The sequence below is a fragment of the Chiloscyllium plagiosum genome, unplaced genomic scaffold (genome assembly GCF_037043375.1).
Source record: "Chiloscyllium plagiosum isolate Xiang-an unplaced genomic scaffold, Cpla_swu_hap1 HiC_scaffold_10, whole genome shotgun sequence".
In the NCBI taxonomy this organism is placed as follows: Eukaryota; Metazoa; Chordata; class Chondrichthyes; order Orectolobiformes; family Hemiscylliidae; genus Chiloscyllium; species Chiloscyllium plagiosum.
The window spans coordinates 82,936,668-82,954,909 of NW_028270148.1; the positions used below are offsets into that span (position 1 = coordinate 82,936,668).

Sequence of the window (18,242 nt, forward strand, 5' to 3'; positions counted from 1 at the left end):
GAACTAGTTAGGATATGTATACATTGCCAGGCAGTGTGGTGGAGGCTGGTTCAATTGAGGCATTCAAAAGGGCATTGGGCAATTATTGGATAAAATGTGCACATATTACATACCCACACAAAAAATAGCAAAGTGTTATCTTAGAAGTATTTTGGCCAGGCAACAAATCAGTTCAGAGACTTATTCATAGATTGTCTCAAATGTTGTTAGGTAGCCAAACCACTTTCCACACAAGATTTTAGCATTGGGTTTCTTTTTGGATCAGGTATGGATCAATAAGTTCTTTTTTTCTGGAGACAGTAGTATAGATTTAGACTTCTCCTTTGAGAACCCTCCTCGAGAGTTGTTAATGTCTTCCAATGGCTGTTCAATCCATAAAGTATGTTGAGAGGATTTGCCAGAGAAAGAGAGAGAGGGAGGGCAAAGGCTTGATGAACCCATGGCAATCCTCCAAATGTCTGTGTTCAAAACCAATACTTTTTCCCCCACAAGCTGAGTCATGTGATCTTCTCTAAGCATGTTGCAGACTCGGTCTCCATCCAAGTAGTTTGCTCTTAACAAAATATAAAATTGTTGCTGTTGCAGTTCATGTCTTTTGCTTTGCAAAGTTTTCTTTTCAAGATAACTTCACAATATATATCTAACCAATGACGTTATAAATGAATATTTTAGGCAGTAGATTTCATAATAGTACCATATCTCAATAAATAACTTTAGCAGCTTTAGACCTTCACCCAAAAACTGTAAACCCAAAAATCATGTTTTGTACTTCCCACTAGTGAAAACTGGAAGGCAGTAACAGGGCAGCACGGTGGCTCAGTGGTTAGCACTGCTGCCTCACAGGGACCCAGGTTCAAGTCCCACCTCGAACACCTTTCTGTGTGGAGTTTGCACATTCTTCTGTATCTGTGTGGGTTTCCTCCCACAATCCAAAGATGTGCAGGTCAGGTGAATTGGCAATGCTAAATTGCCCATAGTGTTAGGTGCTTTAGTCAGGGGTAAATATAGGGTTGGGGAATGGGTAACTCTTCGGAGGGTCGGTGTGACTGAAGGGCCTGTTCCCATACTGTAGGGGATCTAATCTAATCATTTTAACATGTACAGCTGCCTTCTCGAATCATGGATATGCAGAATGCAACTCAACCCATTCCACCCTTCTCCTCCCACTCTTTCCCGCCTTCTGATTGTAAATGGTGGCTGCCAGGACCTCTGGATCAGGGCTCCAACACCATTTCAGCCACACTCTCTGTGAAACAAAATTATAAAACTCCAGGTCAGCAAGTTTGTTATACACCTTGGCCTTTCCATCATTTCCCAGTTCTTATTTCTCCACCTATATTGGGCGCATGTTTACTTTCACTAATGTCTTATTTATATATGAATAGAAATATTAACAATGTCATTTTACATCTATTACTCACTTACTTTCATATTCTGTTTCCTGATTCTGCTTTACTGAATTCTAAATTCTCCTAATATTCAGGCATACTGCACGTTTTTACAACATTACAAGCCTTTTGATGTGATATATATTTAATTCCTCTTGTGGGCCTGCTTGGTACATTATTTGTGCCTTAAAAGATTGCATACTTGTTGTAAATTATGCATTAAACCTTTCAATACCATTTCTTTCCCACCATCATAGATTTTAATGTAGTCTCAAGAACTACTGGAATCAACTGGCCTATTAAACATAAAAAGGGAGCAGGAATAGCTCATTGCATCTTGAGTTTGGTCTATCATTCAGTAAAATCATGATTGATTTGACTATGGCCTGAACTTCACTTTCTTGCCCACTTCTCATAACATTTGACTCCCTTGTCAAACCCTGGCTTCAGTCTTAACTAAATAACATTCAAACTCAAAATAAGATGCTATGTCATATTATGGTCACTCTTTCCTAGAAGCTTCTTTACTAAACAGTTATTAATTAACTCTTTTTCCATTGTACAACTTGGTATATACCATGCATCATCCTCCCCACTATTACTTTGAATTTAGTTTGCCCAGCTTATTTGAAAGTTGAAATCCTCTATTATCACTATAATGTTTTTGTTGTACTCTTCAAATTCAAATTCTACACTTTAACTACTATCAAACTTCCTTTAAGCAACACCTACTAATGCCTTCTGCATCTAGATTTAATAGTTTTGTCCTTTATATTTGGGGGGGGGGGGGTCATGTCTACATTAAGCCCATAGAATCTTAGATTTGAATACTTCCTGATGATTGTCACTGACTTTCCCTCATGTATCTGTATCCGGCCCACTTTTGCCACATCAACTGTCAGCTTTGCACAGCTTGCCACAGTGGTGCTGGAAAAGCACATCAGGTCAGGTAGCATCCGAGGAGCAGGAAAATCGATGTTTTGGGCAAGAGCCCTTCATCAGGAAGGGCTCCTGCTCTTCATTTTCTAAGACTAATCTTCATTTTCTAAGACTGAATCTAGAATCGTACCCTTTCTTGTTTGACTTGTTATGTAAGTTAAAAAATTTCTCTTGAAACTTTTAACAATGGTGCATTTTTTTGTACATGTCACACTGTTTCTATACCAATTGACATTTGAGGAATTGACATCCACAATTTTAATTGCCTATTAAAATTTGCCAACATAATAGTTCCTCTCTCTTCCACTATTTAGTGAGTTTATCATATGTACCGAGCAGTGTGGCTACTCCTTTTTGTTTCTGAGCTGACCCCAATGGCGTCATTTGATGTTTCATTTAGTATATCATCCCTCTTCACAGCTGTGATTGGTTCCTTAACTGATAATGTTACACCCCTCACCTTTTTCATACTCATCTCCAACTTGCCTGAAAACTATATCCAAGGATGTTTACCAATGATATCATGCTACCATGTGTCTATCTGTCCTGTTAACTCATCAGCTGTATTTGCTTAATCGTGTTTCTACATATATACCTATTAATACTGCCAAATCCAAGTGCATTCCACTTATTTAAACTCTGCTTCCTCTGTCTTTCAGCATGATTTACCAGATTTATGCCTCCCTATTAGCTGGTCTAAATTTGTCCTCGGATTCCCATGCCCTTGCCAACTTAATTTAAACCCTCCACAACTGCCCAAGAAAAATTTCCTTGCAAGGATCTTTATCTCAGTCCTGTTCGGGTGTAGGCCATCCATCATATACAGGTCTCATGTTCCTTAGAACCAGTCTCAATGCTCCAGAAATCTAATGTTCTCCCTCCTTTACCACTTTTCCAGTCACACGTTCAATTGTTCAATTCTCAATTATTATGCTCCCCCACACATAGGGCTGGGAATAATCCTGAAACTACTGTTCTAGAGATCTTGACTTTAAATTTCCTACCTAGCTTCCTGAAACTTGCTTACAAGGCTCATCCCCGTTGCTACCTCAGTCATTGGTACAAACATGGTCCACAACATCTGGTTGTTCACCTATTCCCAGAAGAATTTCCTACAGCCACTCTATAACGTCCTTTACCTTGTAGCTAGAGAGGCAACATACTGTCCAAGAGTCTTTTTAGAATAGAATTGAATCCCTACAGGACAGAAACAGGCCATTCAGCCCAACAGTCCACACCGACCCTCCGAAGAGGATCCCACCCAGACACATCCCCCCACCCTATTCCTGTAACTCTGCATTTCCATTGGATAAGGCACCTAACCTACACATCCTTGAACACTACATTTAGCACCTCAGTTGGCCTGACCTGCTCATCTTTGGACAGTGGGAGGAAACCTGAACACCCAGGGGAAACCTATGCGGACACAGGGAGAATGTGCAATCTCTACATAGGCAGTCACCTGCAGGTAGAATTGAACCTGGGTTCCTGGTGCTGTGAGGGAGCAGTGCTAACCAGCAGGCCATCACTTGTTCTGTTTGTAATGTTGATATTTTGCAGAAATGCCTTCCTGACCCCCTAAGTGTGGAAAAACCAGTCACTATTGCTGTTCCATTCTTCTTCCTCACCTCCAACTCTGTACAACTGAGCAACCAGTGATGCCACTGACATGACTCTAGCTGCTCTCACCTGAGAAAACATACCTCTCACCGGTATCCAAAATGGAATACAGATTGCCAAGCAAGATAGACTCAAGAAGCTCCTTCAATACCTGTCTGAATTTTTAGACAGCCTGCCTGTCACCCATTCCCTTTTTCCCTTTATGCTTCTAAGCTGAGGTGTGACCTCATCCCTAAATGTGCTATCCACGTAGTTAGCTGCTTTTAATGGATGCACAAATGTGACTCCAGAAGCGACGTGAGTTTTGTAACCTTGAATCCAAGTTTGCTCAGTCAATGACACTTCCTGCAACTGTGTTTGTCCTGTGCTGTGTCCACAACTTCATTCAATCACAGGATGAGTATTCCCCAAACTTCAAAAACAGGCTCTTTGGTCAGCCAAGTCTGTGTCAACACATGATGCCTTTCTAAACTAAAAACTGTTTCCTCTATGTATCTCTCTATTCCCATTCTATCCATGTGTCTGTCAAGATGCCTTAAAAATGCTGTTATTGCATCTGCCTCCAATCCTCCGGCAGCACACTCAAGGCACCAGCCTCTGAGCAAAAAAATTAGATTAGATTACTTACAGTGTGGAAACAGGCCCTTCGGCCCAACAAGTCCACACCGACCCACGACCCACCCCCCTACATTTACCCCTTCATCTAACACTACGGGCAATTTAGTATGGCCAATTCACCTAACCTGCACATCTTTAGATTGTGGGAGGAAACCAGAGCACCTGGAGGAAACCCACACAGACACCGGAGAATGTGTAAACTCCACACCGATAGTCGCCTGAGGCGGGATTTGAACCCGGGTCTCTGGTGCTGTGAGGCAGCAGTGCTAACCACTGTGCCACTGTGCTGCCCCAAAATTGCCTCTCACATTTCCTTGAAACTTACTCCCTTCTACCTTAAACATATGTCCCCTAGTAACTGACATTCCTACCTTAGAAAAAAAGACTCCAAGTATCCATTCCTCTCACAATTTTGTAAACATCTATCAGGTTATTAGTACGCTATTGTATGTAGTATATATATGTGTGTGTGTGTGTGTGTATATACATGCCACTTACTCTAAAAAATTAATTATACAGCTCATCTCAGTCCATTTTTTCTGCCACCAAACACCTCCATCTTCAATCATCTAAATCATAACAATGCATTGGCAATTATGGTCTTTCATCCTGCCATGTGTATAATTTTCAAATTGAATGGCTGCTATAATGAGCTCCATCTAAATAACCTGGAATTTTATCCTTAAACATTTCCAAAAACTTTTAGAGGTTATGATCAGTACATATAATTGTCTCAGATGCATTATTGGCAACAGAAATGTTTAAATGTTGCAACGCAAACACCAAACTCAAGGTCATCTTCTCAATTGTGGAATATTTCTGTTGATGAATATTCAACATTTTGGAAAAAATACCCAACATGTCTTTCTATCTTCTCATTGTTGTCTTGCAAGAGTACAGCATCTACATCCACAACACTCCATCATTAACCACCTTGAATGGCTTTGCATACTTAGGTGTGGTTAACATTGGGGCAGTGGCTAACATAGCTTATAGATTGTCAAACATATTCTGACATTCCCCTGTCCACTGAAATTTTCTCCACTTCTTTAACAGGTCAGTCAGTGGATCAACAACACTGTTAAAATTCAGTACAAATTTTCAATAAAAACCACCCAGTCCCAAGAATCGTAATGCTTCCCTCTTCATCAATGGTATGGGAAACTCCCCAATAAATTTTGTTTTCATGTCCCATGAAGCCATTTGCCTGTGGCCCAGGAACATGACTTGGGATTTTGTCAACTCACTCTTAGGCCAGGTTTATCACTAAGCTCTCCTTCCAAAGTCATTCGAACAATTCTGATAGGTGCTCCACATGCTCCTTTCATGTGTGACTAAAAATCACTAAATCATCTATGTACATAATACAACTGGATAATCCTGAAATAATTTTATTGATTAGTATTTGAAATAAAGCTGGCATATTCTTCATACCAAACAGCATGACTTTAAAGTGGTACAGTCTATTCAGTGCGATGAAAGCTGAAATGTCCTTTGTTCTTTGAGATACAAGTACCTGCCAATATGCTCTGAGAAGTCCAATTTAAAATATAAATTGTATGTCCCACCTTCTCAATACAGGCTTCCAAACATGGAATAGGACATGAGTCAAATTTTGTGACTTTGTGATAATCCACAAATAATTGTTGGGTACCACCTGGTTTTGCCACCATTAGTACGGGTGAGCTCCATTCATTGCAACTCACTTCAATTAAGATAATCTCTTTTTTCTGTGCTGTATATCTCTACGCCTCTATGACTCTTTTTGAACCAGTGCAAACTTCAGAAAATTAAGTCTATAAGCATGTTGTTTAATTGGAACAGCATTTCCTCTATCTCCATCATGCATAATCAGAGTAGTACTTTTCCTACATATCTCCCCATGTGATTGTAATTACTCTTTCTGGTCATTTTGATTTTCCTCTGGAATTTAATTCAAAAATGTATTCTGATATTTAAGAATTTCCTCATTGCCCATTTTAATTTGAGAAATGTCCAATTCAGAATCATCTGAATTTAGTTTTTCACTCTGTTTTGTAACCAGTAACACATTCTCCTTTTGCTTTCCTTTCCTCTCAAAATACCTTTGAACATATTGATATGATACACCCTGTGAGATTTCTTTCCATCTAATGTTCTTAAATTCCCTTTGGTTTGACAAGGCCCACTAAACCTTGCCTTCAAAGGTTCATCTACCACTAACACTTTATCTCCACTAGCAAAATGGTGAATTTTTAATTTCTTGTCTGCTTCCTGTTTCACTTCATACTTTCAAATGTTGTCTAGCCAGCTTGCCCACTCTATTTAATCTTTATCTAAAATTTGGCACACAATCCAAATATGTAGTCTCCCAACTTGACTCACCAATTTCTCTTTAACTATTTTCAGTGGTCCTCTTATCTCATGCCCCAAAAAAATTGAAATGGGCTGAATTTAGTTGATTCATTCCATGTATTCCTAACTACAAAAGTACAAATGAAATTCCTTTATCCCAATCCTCTGGATGGTCTTGACTATAAGCCCTCAACATGGCCTTTAAAGTTTGATGCCACTGTTCAAATACTCCTGTGATTCTCGATGGTACGCAGTGGATTTTATTTGTTTTATTCCCAAGTTATCCATAACTTCCTTGAATAGTTTTGATGTAAAATTTGATCCTTGATCTGATTATATTCCTGTGAATAGTCTGTATCTAGTAAAACTTGAGTAACGCTTCTACAATCCTTATTTTACTAAACAGCAACTGTTCCAATATGATAACATCACATTAACACACCCTTGGCAAAGGCAAATTCAGTAAAATAGATTGTCTCACATGCAATTCTCCAATCCAGGAAGAATAAACATCAAAAGAAAACAGAGAGAGAAAGAGAAAACTCAAACATTCTGCTATAGTATGGAGAGATGTATAGCAGCTTCCATAGTTAGCTTCAAGACTCTAACAATTACTAAAAGTTAAGCTAAATCCTGGTTCTGTGGGAGCCTAACCCCATCCCTTCATGGTGCTTCTGTTGCTCTAACTTTTAAAAACAACTGAAGTTAGCTTAGCTCAGAGCAGATAGTTTGGCTCCAAGAAATATGGTGGAACAAATCTTCCTTAAAGGCATATAGAGTCATAGAATCATAGAGATGTACAGCACGGAAACAGACCCTTCAGTCCAACTCGTCCATGCCAACCAGATAGCCCTACCCAATCTAGTCCCATCTGCCAGCACCCGGCCCATATCCCTCAAAACCCTTCCTATTCATATACCCATCCAGATGCCTTTTAAATGTTGCAATTGTACTAGCCTTCAACACTTCCTCTGGCAGCTCATTCCATGCATGTACCACCCTATACGTGAAAAAGTTGCCCCTTACGTCTCTGTTATATCTTTTTTGCCTCACCCTAAACCTATGCTCTCTAGTTCTGAACCCCCTACCCCAGGGAAAAGACTTCGTCTATTTATCCTATCCATGCCCCTCATGAATTTATAAACCTCTATAAAGATCATATCTGGTAAAAACAGTCACAGCCTCCTGTACCTGACCATTGACCAGCTCAAAATTCTACTTAGCTGAAGTGGTGTGACTGCCTCATGGAGTGTACTGCCCATTCAGCAACTTCGAGTTGAAGTTCCTCAAGCCACAGACCCAGATATAATTTATCTGGTTTAAATGTCTGCATCTTGAGGAATTTCAATGATGCTATGTGGTGGAATAGTGATAACATCACTGGTCTAATAACTTAACCGAATATTCTGGACATTAAGTTCTGCTGTTAACTCTGAAATGTTAACTCTGTTTTCTCTCTATCAATGCTACAAGACAAGGTGTGTTTCTCCAGCACTCTCTGCTTTTGTTTAATCCTCTAGGGACTGGGTTTGAATCCCTCCAAGGCAGATCAAGTTTGAATTCAATAAATATCTGGAATTATAAATTAGCCTAGTGGTGACCACGTACCCACCGTTGATTGCTGTAAAACCCAATCTGATTCATTAATGACCTTTACAGAAGAAAATCTGTCATTCTTCCTGATTTAGCTTCATGTGACTCCCAACCCAAGGAAATGTAGTTGCCTCTTAACTGTCCTGTAGGTAATTAGGGATGGATAATGAATGCTGGCCCAGCAAGGGACATCCACATTCTGTAAACTGATAAAACAAAAACAGACAGTTGTTTGTGTCGCCTTGGTCTGTACAAACAGGCTACACTAATAACACACCATCTCCCTGCCAAGTCTATTTGTTCTTTTTATTTAAATTATTTCATTTTGTAATTAATAGCAGGTTACTGCTTCCAAGCTTAGGGATGACAGAAAAGCACCCTCAATGTACTTCAGACAAAATAAAAGCACCATTTCCTTCTTCATTGCACTGAATTCCCACTTCTACTGAATGCCTGAACTCAACAATTTAGACAAGCAGGAGGCTGGAAGAACATGGCAAGCCAGGTAGCATCAGGAGGTAGAGATGTTTTGGGTATAACCCTTCCTCTGACATGACTGCCAGTCTAGTGCTTTTCCATTACTACAAAACTGACCATAAAAACAATAGAGGGATATTCAACTCAATGCTAATGGTAGGGAAGAAGAATTTTTACTGTTATGTGATGACAAGGAATTCCCTAATCAGTATGTTTCCTCTGCAATAACGAAGGAAGTAAACACAGAGGATGCTGGTGAAACCCAACAAGTCTGACAACATTTGTGGAGAGAAATAGAATTTACATTTTGAGTCCAGTATGACTCTTCCTCAGAACACTTCAGGTAAATGGAAGTACAGCAGAATTATAATGTGACAATGTAGGGGAGAGCACATTCAGTGAAGATAAGAGTTCAGATACCAGCTGAGCATATTCCTTTGATGGAAAAAGATGTGCACGTTCTCCTAGTTGTGATGAAAGGTCAGTGACCTGATGTGAGCTGCTGAATGTTATGGCGCCTTTTACATTTGAACTCTGATGGATGTGTAAGAAATAATATTGCTGTGATGCCAATTGTATTACATTGGTAGCTGCAATGAAGTGACAGACATGGATTAGACACTACACAGGTTTTGAGCAGCTCCAGGTGCTCCTCAGCCACCACTGTCCAGGCTGCCTGTCAGTCAAGATGATCTCTGGTTGTCATCCACAGGACAAGCACTTCCCTTCTCTCCTAGACAGCCACAGGGAGTATCTATAGGGAGGCATTGCTAAAGGTCAGTGCCACATTTGTCTACTCTCATACATCTCCAGGATGTGTAAGCATTATAAGCAGAGGTTGAATAATTGTCCTGGTTTGCAGAGAGTGAAATGGGTACCTTTTAAATCTGTTTATTGGAGCTCTGAAGGTTCAAACTGGTCTCAGAACTGCCTGCCCATAAAATTTGCTATTTTGCTTGGTATGTATATATAATGAGTTGGGTAAACTGATCCCTCCCAAGTGAATTTCATTCTGCTTTTATGCTCAACTCCATATCAGATCTCAACAAAAAAAAGAAAAATTAAAATTCTGTCCAAAAAGCCAGTCAACATCAGCAATGGGACGGCTTCTTCTGAGACAATATGAAATTTCATTTGAAAAGGAATCAATTAATCAAATATAGCCAACATGCATTTATTAAAAGCTAACCATGTCTGACTAACACGATTGCCTTCTGTGATGCTATAGTGGTGAAAGTTGATAAAGATAATACAGCAGATATTGTGTGTGGATCTTCAAAAGACATTTGAACAAGATAACAAAGACAATCGTGGTAACAAATGCATATATTCAGGCCAGGGAATGGTTTGCAGTGTTTTTAGATCCGTTGTTTTTTTTAAAAACAATTCTTACAAACAACCTTGACTTAGAGAGCTTAAACAAAGCTTGTAAATTATATAAAACATGGCAAAATGAAAAATATTATTAAGGATAGTTAAGTGTTTCAGGCATATACAAGTAGAAATATACAATGAATAGAAACATGCAAGATGGTGTTGAATGTGGCAAAGCATAAAGTGACCTAAAGGTGGCTAATAAAGAAAGTGAGCATACGAACAATAACATGACTTTTAAGATGTAGATGGACAATGTGTCCTGGAAATTCATCTTTAATCCCTAAGTATTCAAAACAATCCTACATAGTTGACCACACAAAATTGGATTGAATTTTACACTAATCTTTGAAATTCTCCGTCAATATATTAAAAAAGGATCTGTTGCCATAACCTGATATCTACTAACAGCTTGCTTGCCCACTGCATCAAATCTATTCATTCATGCATAAAATAAAATGTACCTAACCACCAACTTCCTGCTTCATTCATTCTGAGGGGCCACTCCAGAGATCAGGAACATGTTGTCTAATCAGTTGATAGTAAATGTGGAGATTGAGAGTAGCAAAGTTTCTAATCCAACTGATGTATTTGTTACAGCTTTGGACATTACCAGAATTGCAGGTGAATAGTGCATCTTTCCACAATCTCCCGTCAAGATGGAAAATGGAGCCTCTTACTGAAGTGACCACTTTCTGAAGAACAGTTCAATTACAGACAGCATTCACATGACACCCGAAGCCTCTGCCTTGTACAGTAGTTCTGATGACTCCATTCACTTGTATTTCTGTATTTTGATAACTATATTGACTGCTATGTATTGAGGAAATCAACGATATAGTATACATGGGGAAGGACTAATTAATAATGTTCTTGAAGTAGACCTGTAAAGCTGAAAATTTTTAAAATCAAGAAATGTAGTGTTAGAGTAGTATGCAAGCAGCTAATGTACACTTTACTACATTACTCAAAAAATAATGATTTCTTTGGCTCTATCTGTTCCTCTTCCTGTGAGAGTTTCCTTTAAGCCTACCTCTTTGATCAATTGTTTCCTAATACCAATACCAATGACAGTGCACTGTCAACATTACTGTGAGGCACCTTAAATATATTACAATGGAGAAGGTGAAGTGCTTTAATAAATGTAAGTTGTTATTATAAGCACAATTCATTAGGATTTCTGACCTAACAGAAAATAATCAAAATTGCTGCAAATATTGAAATCAATACTCCACGTATGGGTTTAGTAATTTCAAAATCCTCACTTCTCATTTACCAATCTCTCAAAAGCTCATCAACATGACCTTTCTGTATCAATGTAGCCTCATGACTCATCTATCTCAAGCATCTTGAACATTTACCTTACCTTCCTCTTCCATCCTACCATCCATGACAGAGCTTTCAGCTCCCATGACCCTACTCTATGGAACTTGTCTTTCTTCTCTCCCTCCTTTAAAGAGTCTTGGAAAACCAATTTGACTATGTTCCTACTTTTAATTTCTCCATTGAAGATCATTGTTCTTTCTTTATTCTGCTCTCTTTCTATAAAACGCCTTGGAATATTTTCTGTCATTAAAGGTGTCACATAAATGCAATTCCCTTGTCTGTATGCTTGATCGTTGTAATGTAATGTTTTGTACAATCATAGCAAGAAAATGATTTACTTGTGTTGAGAATCATACTTGTAAGAAATAAACATATATACAAAGTACTAAACCCAATTCACCCAGCGAGTGACATTCAATTGAACCTGCAAGAGTGGGACGCACTGTGTAAGAGGTGATGGAATTTGGAAGGAAGAGATGCAGATTAAGATAGTGGTGTGTTTTGTTCCATTAGAGACCTCATGCCAGCCTGTAGCAGTTTCCCACTTGTGATATAGTTGCTTGCCATGAATATAAATTCACATAAAACTTTTTAAGCTTATGATTGACCTTCAAGATAAGGTTATTGATACGCAAGAATCTCATGGTGCCCACTTCAGGTCCATGTAAAAGTGACTTAACTGTCATTTTTGAGCAGTTGTGTCTGAGGTCTGTAATTTTCCTTGTTGAATTCTGAAGCACAAGAAAGGGGAGCAGAAGAAAAGCAATTTGGCTGGAGGGTCAGGACTGCTAAGTCAGTAGTAAAGGGGGTGGTTGTGAAATGGAGTTGGGGGAGTGGAAGACTGGAGAGTGAAAGAAGGAAGAGCTTGACATCTGGGTGTGTTGGTTGTTGATGGGAACACAATCAGTCAAGGTAAGAAAATGCATGGCAAAACAGCAGTGTCAATACTGTTCACATGCGACAGAGTGCTCACAGAACTTTGAGTTCAACTACAACAACTTAATTATCTCTGTTGAGAGTGATTGCAGGCATTGCCCTTTACAGTGCATACAAGGGAGAGAGTGTGCTGAGCCTGCAATTTTAGTCAAGCCCCCAAAGAGTAACAATATAACACTGGATAGTAACATGAACATTCAACAGAGAGAATTCAAAAACATACACTTTCTTCCACAACAATGAAATGTCCTTGCCTCAGACTCAGTTAAAAGTCAACTGGGTAATCTAGGAAAGTTGGTTTTCTTCCTTGAAGGAGATAAACGAACCAAATACTTTCATGGTCACCATGATTGAAGTAGGTTCTTATTCTTGACACATCCTTTATGCACAGCACTGAAGACAGGGAAGAGCAGATTGTACTAATCAGGAGAAACTGTTTCCTAATGACCCCAGGCGCATTGACCAGGTAGCAGTCCTCAAAACTCTTTTTTTTTCTTTTTTTCTTTTTCTCCTTTTTTTTTTGTTTATTTTTTTTTCTTTTTTTCTTTTTTTTTCTTTTTTCTTTTTTTTTCTTTTTTTAATTTAACCCCCACACTACCACCTAAATGCGGTAGTGCTTATTTTATCCCCAGCACCCATGGTGTGTGTGTGCAGGTGGGAGACACAGTGAGAGACACAAAGTGCACGAATCTTTATTCAATTTCCACCACCAGGAAGATAGGAAAACACCCGGGTGGCCAGTGACAAGCACTGCCCTTCACATCAAGGGACAGTGCTGTGTGATCAAAACAGTGAAGGGGAGGGTAGGGACTAAATCAAAATAGAATTGGAGGGAGAAATGATGCACTCCACTCCCTGCGGCACCCACCTCTCCCTGAACAACTCCAGGGTGTTGGTCGACACCGCGTGCTCCTTCTCCAAGGACACCTGGGCTCTAACATAACCGCGGAAGAGGGGCAGGCAGTCGGCCCTAACGACCCCCTCCACGGCCCGCTGCCTGGACCTGTTGATGGCCAGTTTGGCCAGGTCCTCAAAACTCTTTTTTTTTCTATTTTTTTTCTCTTTTTTTTTAATTTAACCCCCACACTACCACCTAAGTGCGGTAGTGCTTATTTTATCCCCAGCACCAATGGTGTGTGTGTGCAGGTGTGAGACACAGTGGAAGACACAAAGTGCACGAATCTTTATTCAATTTCCACCACCAGGAAGATAGGAAAACACCCGGGTGGCCAGTGACAAACACTGCCCTTCACATCAAAGGGCAGTGCTGTGTGATCAAAACAGTGAAGAGGTGGGTAGGGACTAAATCAAAATAGAGTTGGAGGGAGAAATAATGCACTCCACTCCCTGCGGCGCCCATCTCTCCCTGAACAACTCCAGGGTGTTGGTCGACACCGCGTGCTCCTTCTCCAAGGACACCCAGGCTCTAACATAACCGCGGAGAGGGGCAGGCAGTCGGCCCTAACGACCCCCTCCACGGCCCGCTGCCTGGACCTGTTGATGGCCAGTTTGGCCAGGTCCTCAAAACTCATTTTTGTTTTCACCCGGGCTCTAACGTAGACAGTCTTTTCATTTTTTTTTTTTTTCTTTTCTTTTTTTTTCTTTTTTTCTTTTCTCTTTTTCTTTTTTTGTGTGTGGACAGTCTTTTCTTTTTTTTTTCTTTTTTTCTTTTATTTTATTTTTCTTTTTTTTTTCTTTTTTTCTTTTTTTGTGTGTGGACAGTCTTTTCATTTTTTTTTCCTTTTTTTTCCTTATCCCTTTAACCCCCACACTACCACCTAACTGCGGTAGTGCTTTTTTTTTTCCCCAGCACCCATGGTGTGTGTGTGCAGGTGTGAGACACAGTGGAAGACACAAAGTGCACGAATCTTTATTCAATTTCCACCACCAGGAAGATAGGAAAACACCCGGGTGGCCAGTGACAAACACTGCCCTTCACATCAAGGGACAGTGCTGTGTGATCAAAACAGTGAAGGGGAGGGTAGGGACTAAATCAAAATAGAGTTGGAGGGAGAAATAATGCACTCGACTCTCTGCGGCACCCATCTCTCCCTGAACAACTCCAGGGTGTTGGTCGACACCGCGTGCTCCTTCTCCAAGGACACCCGGGCTCTAACATAACCGCGGAAGAGGGGCAGGCAGTCGGCCCTAACGACCCCCTCCACGGCCCGCTGCCTGGACCTGTTGATGGCCAGTTTGGCCAGGTCCTCAAAACTCTTTTTTTTTTAAATCCCCTGCTTTTTTTTTTTTTAGTCATCCCACAGGGCCAAGGCCCCCGGAAAACAGTCTGGGAGGGAGGAGCGAGGATAACAACCTCCTCCCCTCCACCGCTCGACAACCCAGCAGAGGGAATCCCCTGCTTATTTTTTTTTTAACCCCACACTACCACCTAAGTGCGGTAGTGCTTATTTTATCCCCAGCACCCATGGTGTGTGTGTGCAGGTGTGAGACACAGTGGAAGACACAAGGTGCACGTATCTTTATTCAATTTCCACCACCAGGAATATAGGAAAACACCCAGGTGGCCAGTGACAAGCACTGCCCTTCACATCAAGGGACAGTGCTGTGTGATCAAAACAGTGAAGGGGAGGGGAGGAACTAAATCAAAATAGAATTGGAGGGAGAAATGATGCACTCCACTCCCTGCGGCGCCCACCTCTCCCTGAACAACTCCAGGGTGTTGGTGGACACCGCGTGCACCTTCTCCAAGGACACCCGAGCTCTAACATAACCAAGGAAGAGGGGCAGGCAGTCGGCCCTAACGACCCCCTCCACGGCCCGCTGCCTGGACCTTCCTCAAAACTCATAGAGGTGAAGGGCAAATTCATCCCAAATTGCCAGGGATAATTCAATCATGATACAGACAGCCACCCAAATTGCAAACAGGTTCTGTTCTGGAATCCGCTTGGAAGTTGATTTTTATCCAAGGTGGAAGATAATGCAGGACAATATAAAGAAACCATTCATTTTTTTTTTTTTTTTCTATTTTTGCAGTGCTGTGTGAATCCCTATCTTTTTTTTCTAAATAATTTAACCCCCACACGACCACCTAAGTGCAGTAGTGCTTATTTTATCCCCAGCACCCATGGTGTGTGTGTGCAGGTGTGAGACACAGTGAGAGACACAAGGTGCACGAATCTTTATTCAAATTCCACCACCAGGAAGATAGGAAAACACCCGAGTGGCCAGTGACGAACACTGCCCTTCACATCAAAGGGCAGTGCTGTGTGATCAAAACAGTGAAGGGGAGGGTAGGGACTAAATCAAAATAGAATTGGAGGGAGAAATAATACACTCCACTCCCTGCGGCGCCCACCTCTCCCTGAACAACTCCAGGGTGTTGGTGGACACCGCATGCTCCTTCTCCAAGGACACCCGGGCCCTAACGTAACCGCGGAAGAGGGGCAGGCAGTCAGCCCTAACGACCCCCTCCACGGCCCGCTGCCTGGACCTTCCTCAAAACTCATTTTTTCTTTCTATAGGCAAACACCCGGGTGGCCAGTGACAAACACTGCCCTTCACATCAAAGTGTGATGCTGTGTGAATCTCCTGGTTATTTTTTTTTCCTCTTTCTTTTTTTTTCTTTCTTTTTTTTTCTTATTTTAAACCCCCACACTACCACCTAAGTGCGGTAGTGCTTATTTTATCCACAGCACCCATGGTGTGTGTGTGTGCAGGTGGGAAACACAGTGAAAGACACAAAGTGCACCAGTCTTTATTCAATTTCCACCACCAGGAAGATAGGAAAACACCCGAGTGGCCAGTGACAAACACTGCCCTTCACATCAAAGGGCAGTGCTGTGTGATCGAAACAGTGAAGGGGAGGGTAGGGACTAAATCAAAATACAATTGGAGGGAGAAATGATGCACTCCACTCCCTGCGGCGCCCACCTCTCCCTGAACAACTCCAGGGTGTTTGTCGACACCGCGTGCTCCTTCTCCAAGGACACCCGGGCTCTAACATAACCGCGGAAGAGGGGCAGGCAGTCGGCCCTAACGATCCCCTCCACGGCCCGCTGCCTGGACCTGTTAATGGCCAGTTTGGCCAGGCCCAGGAGCAGACCCACGAGGAGGTCTTCAGACCTGCCCTCCTTCCTCCGTACCGGGTGCCCAAAGATCAGGAGCGTGGGACTGAAGTGCAGCCAAAAACAGAGGAGAAGGTTTTTCAGGAAATCAAAAAGGGAGTGCAAACGCCCACACCCAATATATACATGGTCCACGGACTCCACAGCACCACAGAACAAGCAGTTGGGCTGGGAGTCCGTGAACCACCGCAATCTGCGGTTGCAGGGGACTGCTGCGTGCAGCACCCTCCACCCCAGATCCCCGAGAGAAAGGGGGAGGACTCCCGCGTAGAGAGCCCTCCATTGGGGATCCCCACCGCCCGGTGGCAAATGGGCACGCCAAGGCGTGTCCGGACGGTGGATGAGGGAGAAGAGGTGGATGGTGTGCAGCAGCAGTCGGTACAGGGCCTTTCTCTCCACCTCCCTAAACAAAACAAAATTAAAGTCTCGGAGGCGGCTCAGGTTGTGGGGCACAGGCTCCCGCGGGAAGTACGGGACCTTGGGGCCAATGTGAAATTCCGTCCGGGCTGGGGTGAACGCGGACGGGATCCCACCGCACACCTGAGCGTCCTCCAACTGGTGCACTACATCGGGTCCGAGCACCGCCGTTTTAAGGCGTCGGATGGCGGTGGCCACGTACTGGACGTCTACCGCTGCCCTGCTTGCTATGTCCTGCGGTAGCGTCCAGCCCAGGCCCCCGGCACCCAGCACGTCCCCGACCCTGGTCACCCTCGCCGCCGCGGCCCTCCCCTCCGACAGCCACTCGAACCCGCGAGTACGGAGGTGCGGATTCCTGAGCAACGGCTCCCTGACGACAGCCGCTACTCCAGCCGGAGGGTAGGCGCGACGCGATTCGACCATGTTCCAGACAGTGATCAGGTCCTGGTAAAAGACAGGCAGCGTCTTGAGGGCGACCTCCAAACCGTCACGGTCGACGAACAGGAGCTGCGTGTCGTAGTTGAGGTTACGCACCTGGCGGAAAAAATACGTCGCCAGGGCGCACCACCTAGGAGGAGGCTCGACGTAAAGGTATCGCCGCAAGGTCTGAAGGCGGAACGTCGCGACCTGGGTGCGGACGCACACCAGCGACTGACCGCCCTCCTCAATAGGGAGACTCAGAACCTGCGCGGCGACCCAGTGCATCTTTTTGTCCCAGAAGAAATCGACCAACGTTCTCTGGATGTCAGCGACAAAGCCAGGAGGAGGGACCAAAGTGACCAGCCGGTACCACAGCATGGCGGCCACCAGCTGGTTTATGACCAGCACTCGCCTCCTGTAAGATAGCACTCGGAGCAGTCCTGTCCAGCGGCCTAGGCGAGCCGAGACTTTGGCCTCCAGCTCCTGCCAGTTGGCCGGCCAGGATTCCTCAGCCGGGCCGAGGTAGACCCCCAGGTAGAGGAGATGGGTGGTACTCCAGCTGAACCCCCGTAACTCCTCCGGCAGAGAGTCCACCCGCCACGGGCCGACCAGTAGTCCGGAACATTTGGCCCAGTTGATCCTGGCGGAAGACGCCGCCGAGTACACGGCCTGGCACTCGCGCATCCTCCCCAGGTCAGCCGGGTCGGTGAAAGTG

The 18,242-nt window shown here is 42.9% G+C and overlaps 1 protein-coding gene across 2 annotated transcripts in view; it reads left to right on the plus strand.

Moving 5' to 3' along the window:
• The window catches only part of impg1a (interphotoreceptor matrix proteoglycan 1a), a 141,462-nt gene extending 130,074 nt beyond the window's left edge, over nt 1–11,388 (plus strand). For both annotated transcript variants that reach the window (XM_043696237.2, XM_043696238.2), the window contains one exon: nt 10,944–11,388. In XM_043696237.2, coding sequence (XP_043552172.2) covers nt 10,944–11,042 — 99 coding nt within the window. In that variant the 3' untranslated portion in view covers nt 11,043–11,388. The remainder of the gene's footprint in view (nt 1–10,943) is intronic.
• The last annotated feature ends 6,854 nt before the right edge of the window (nt 11,389–18,242 follow it).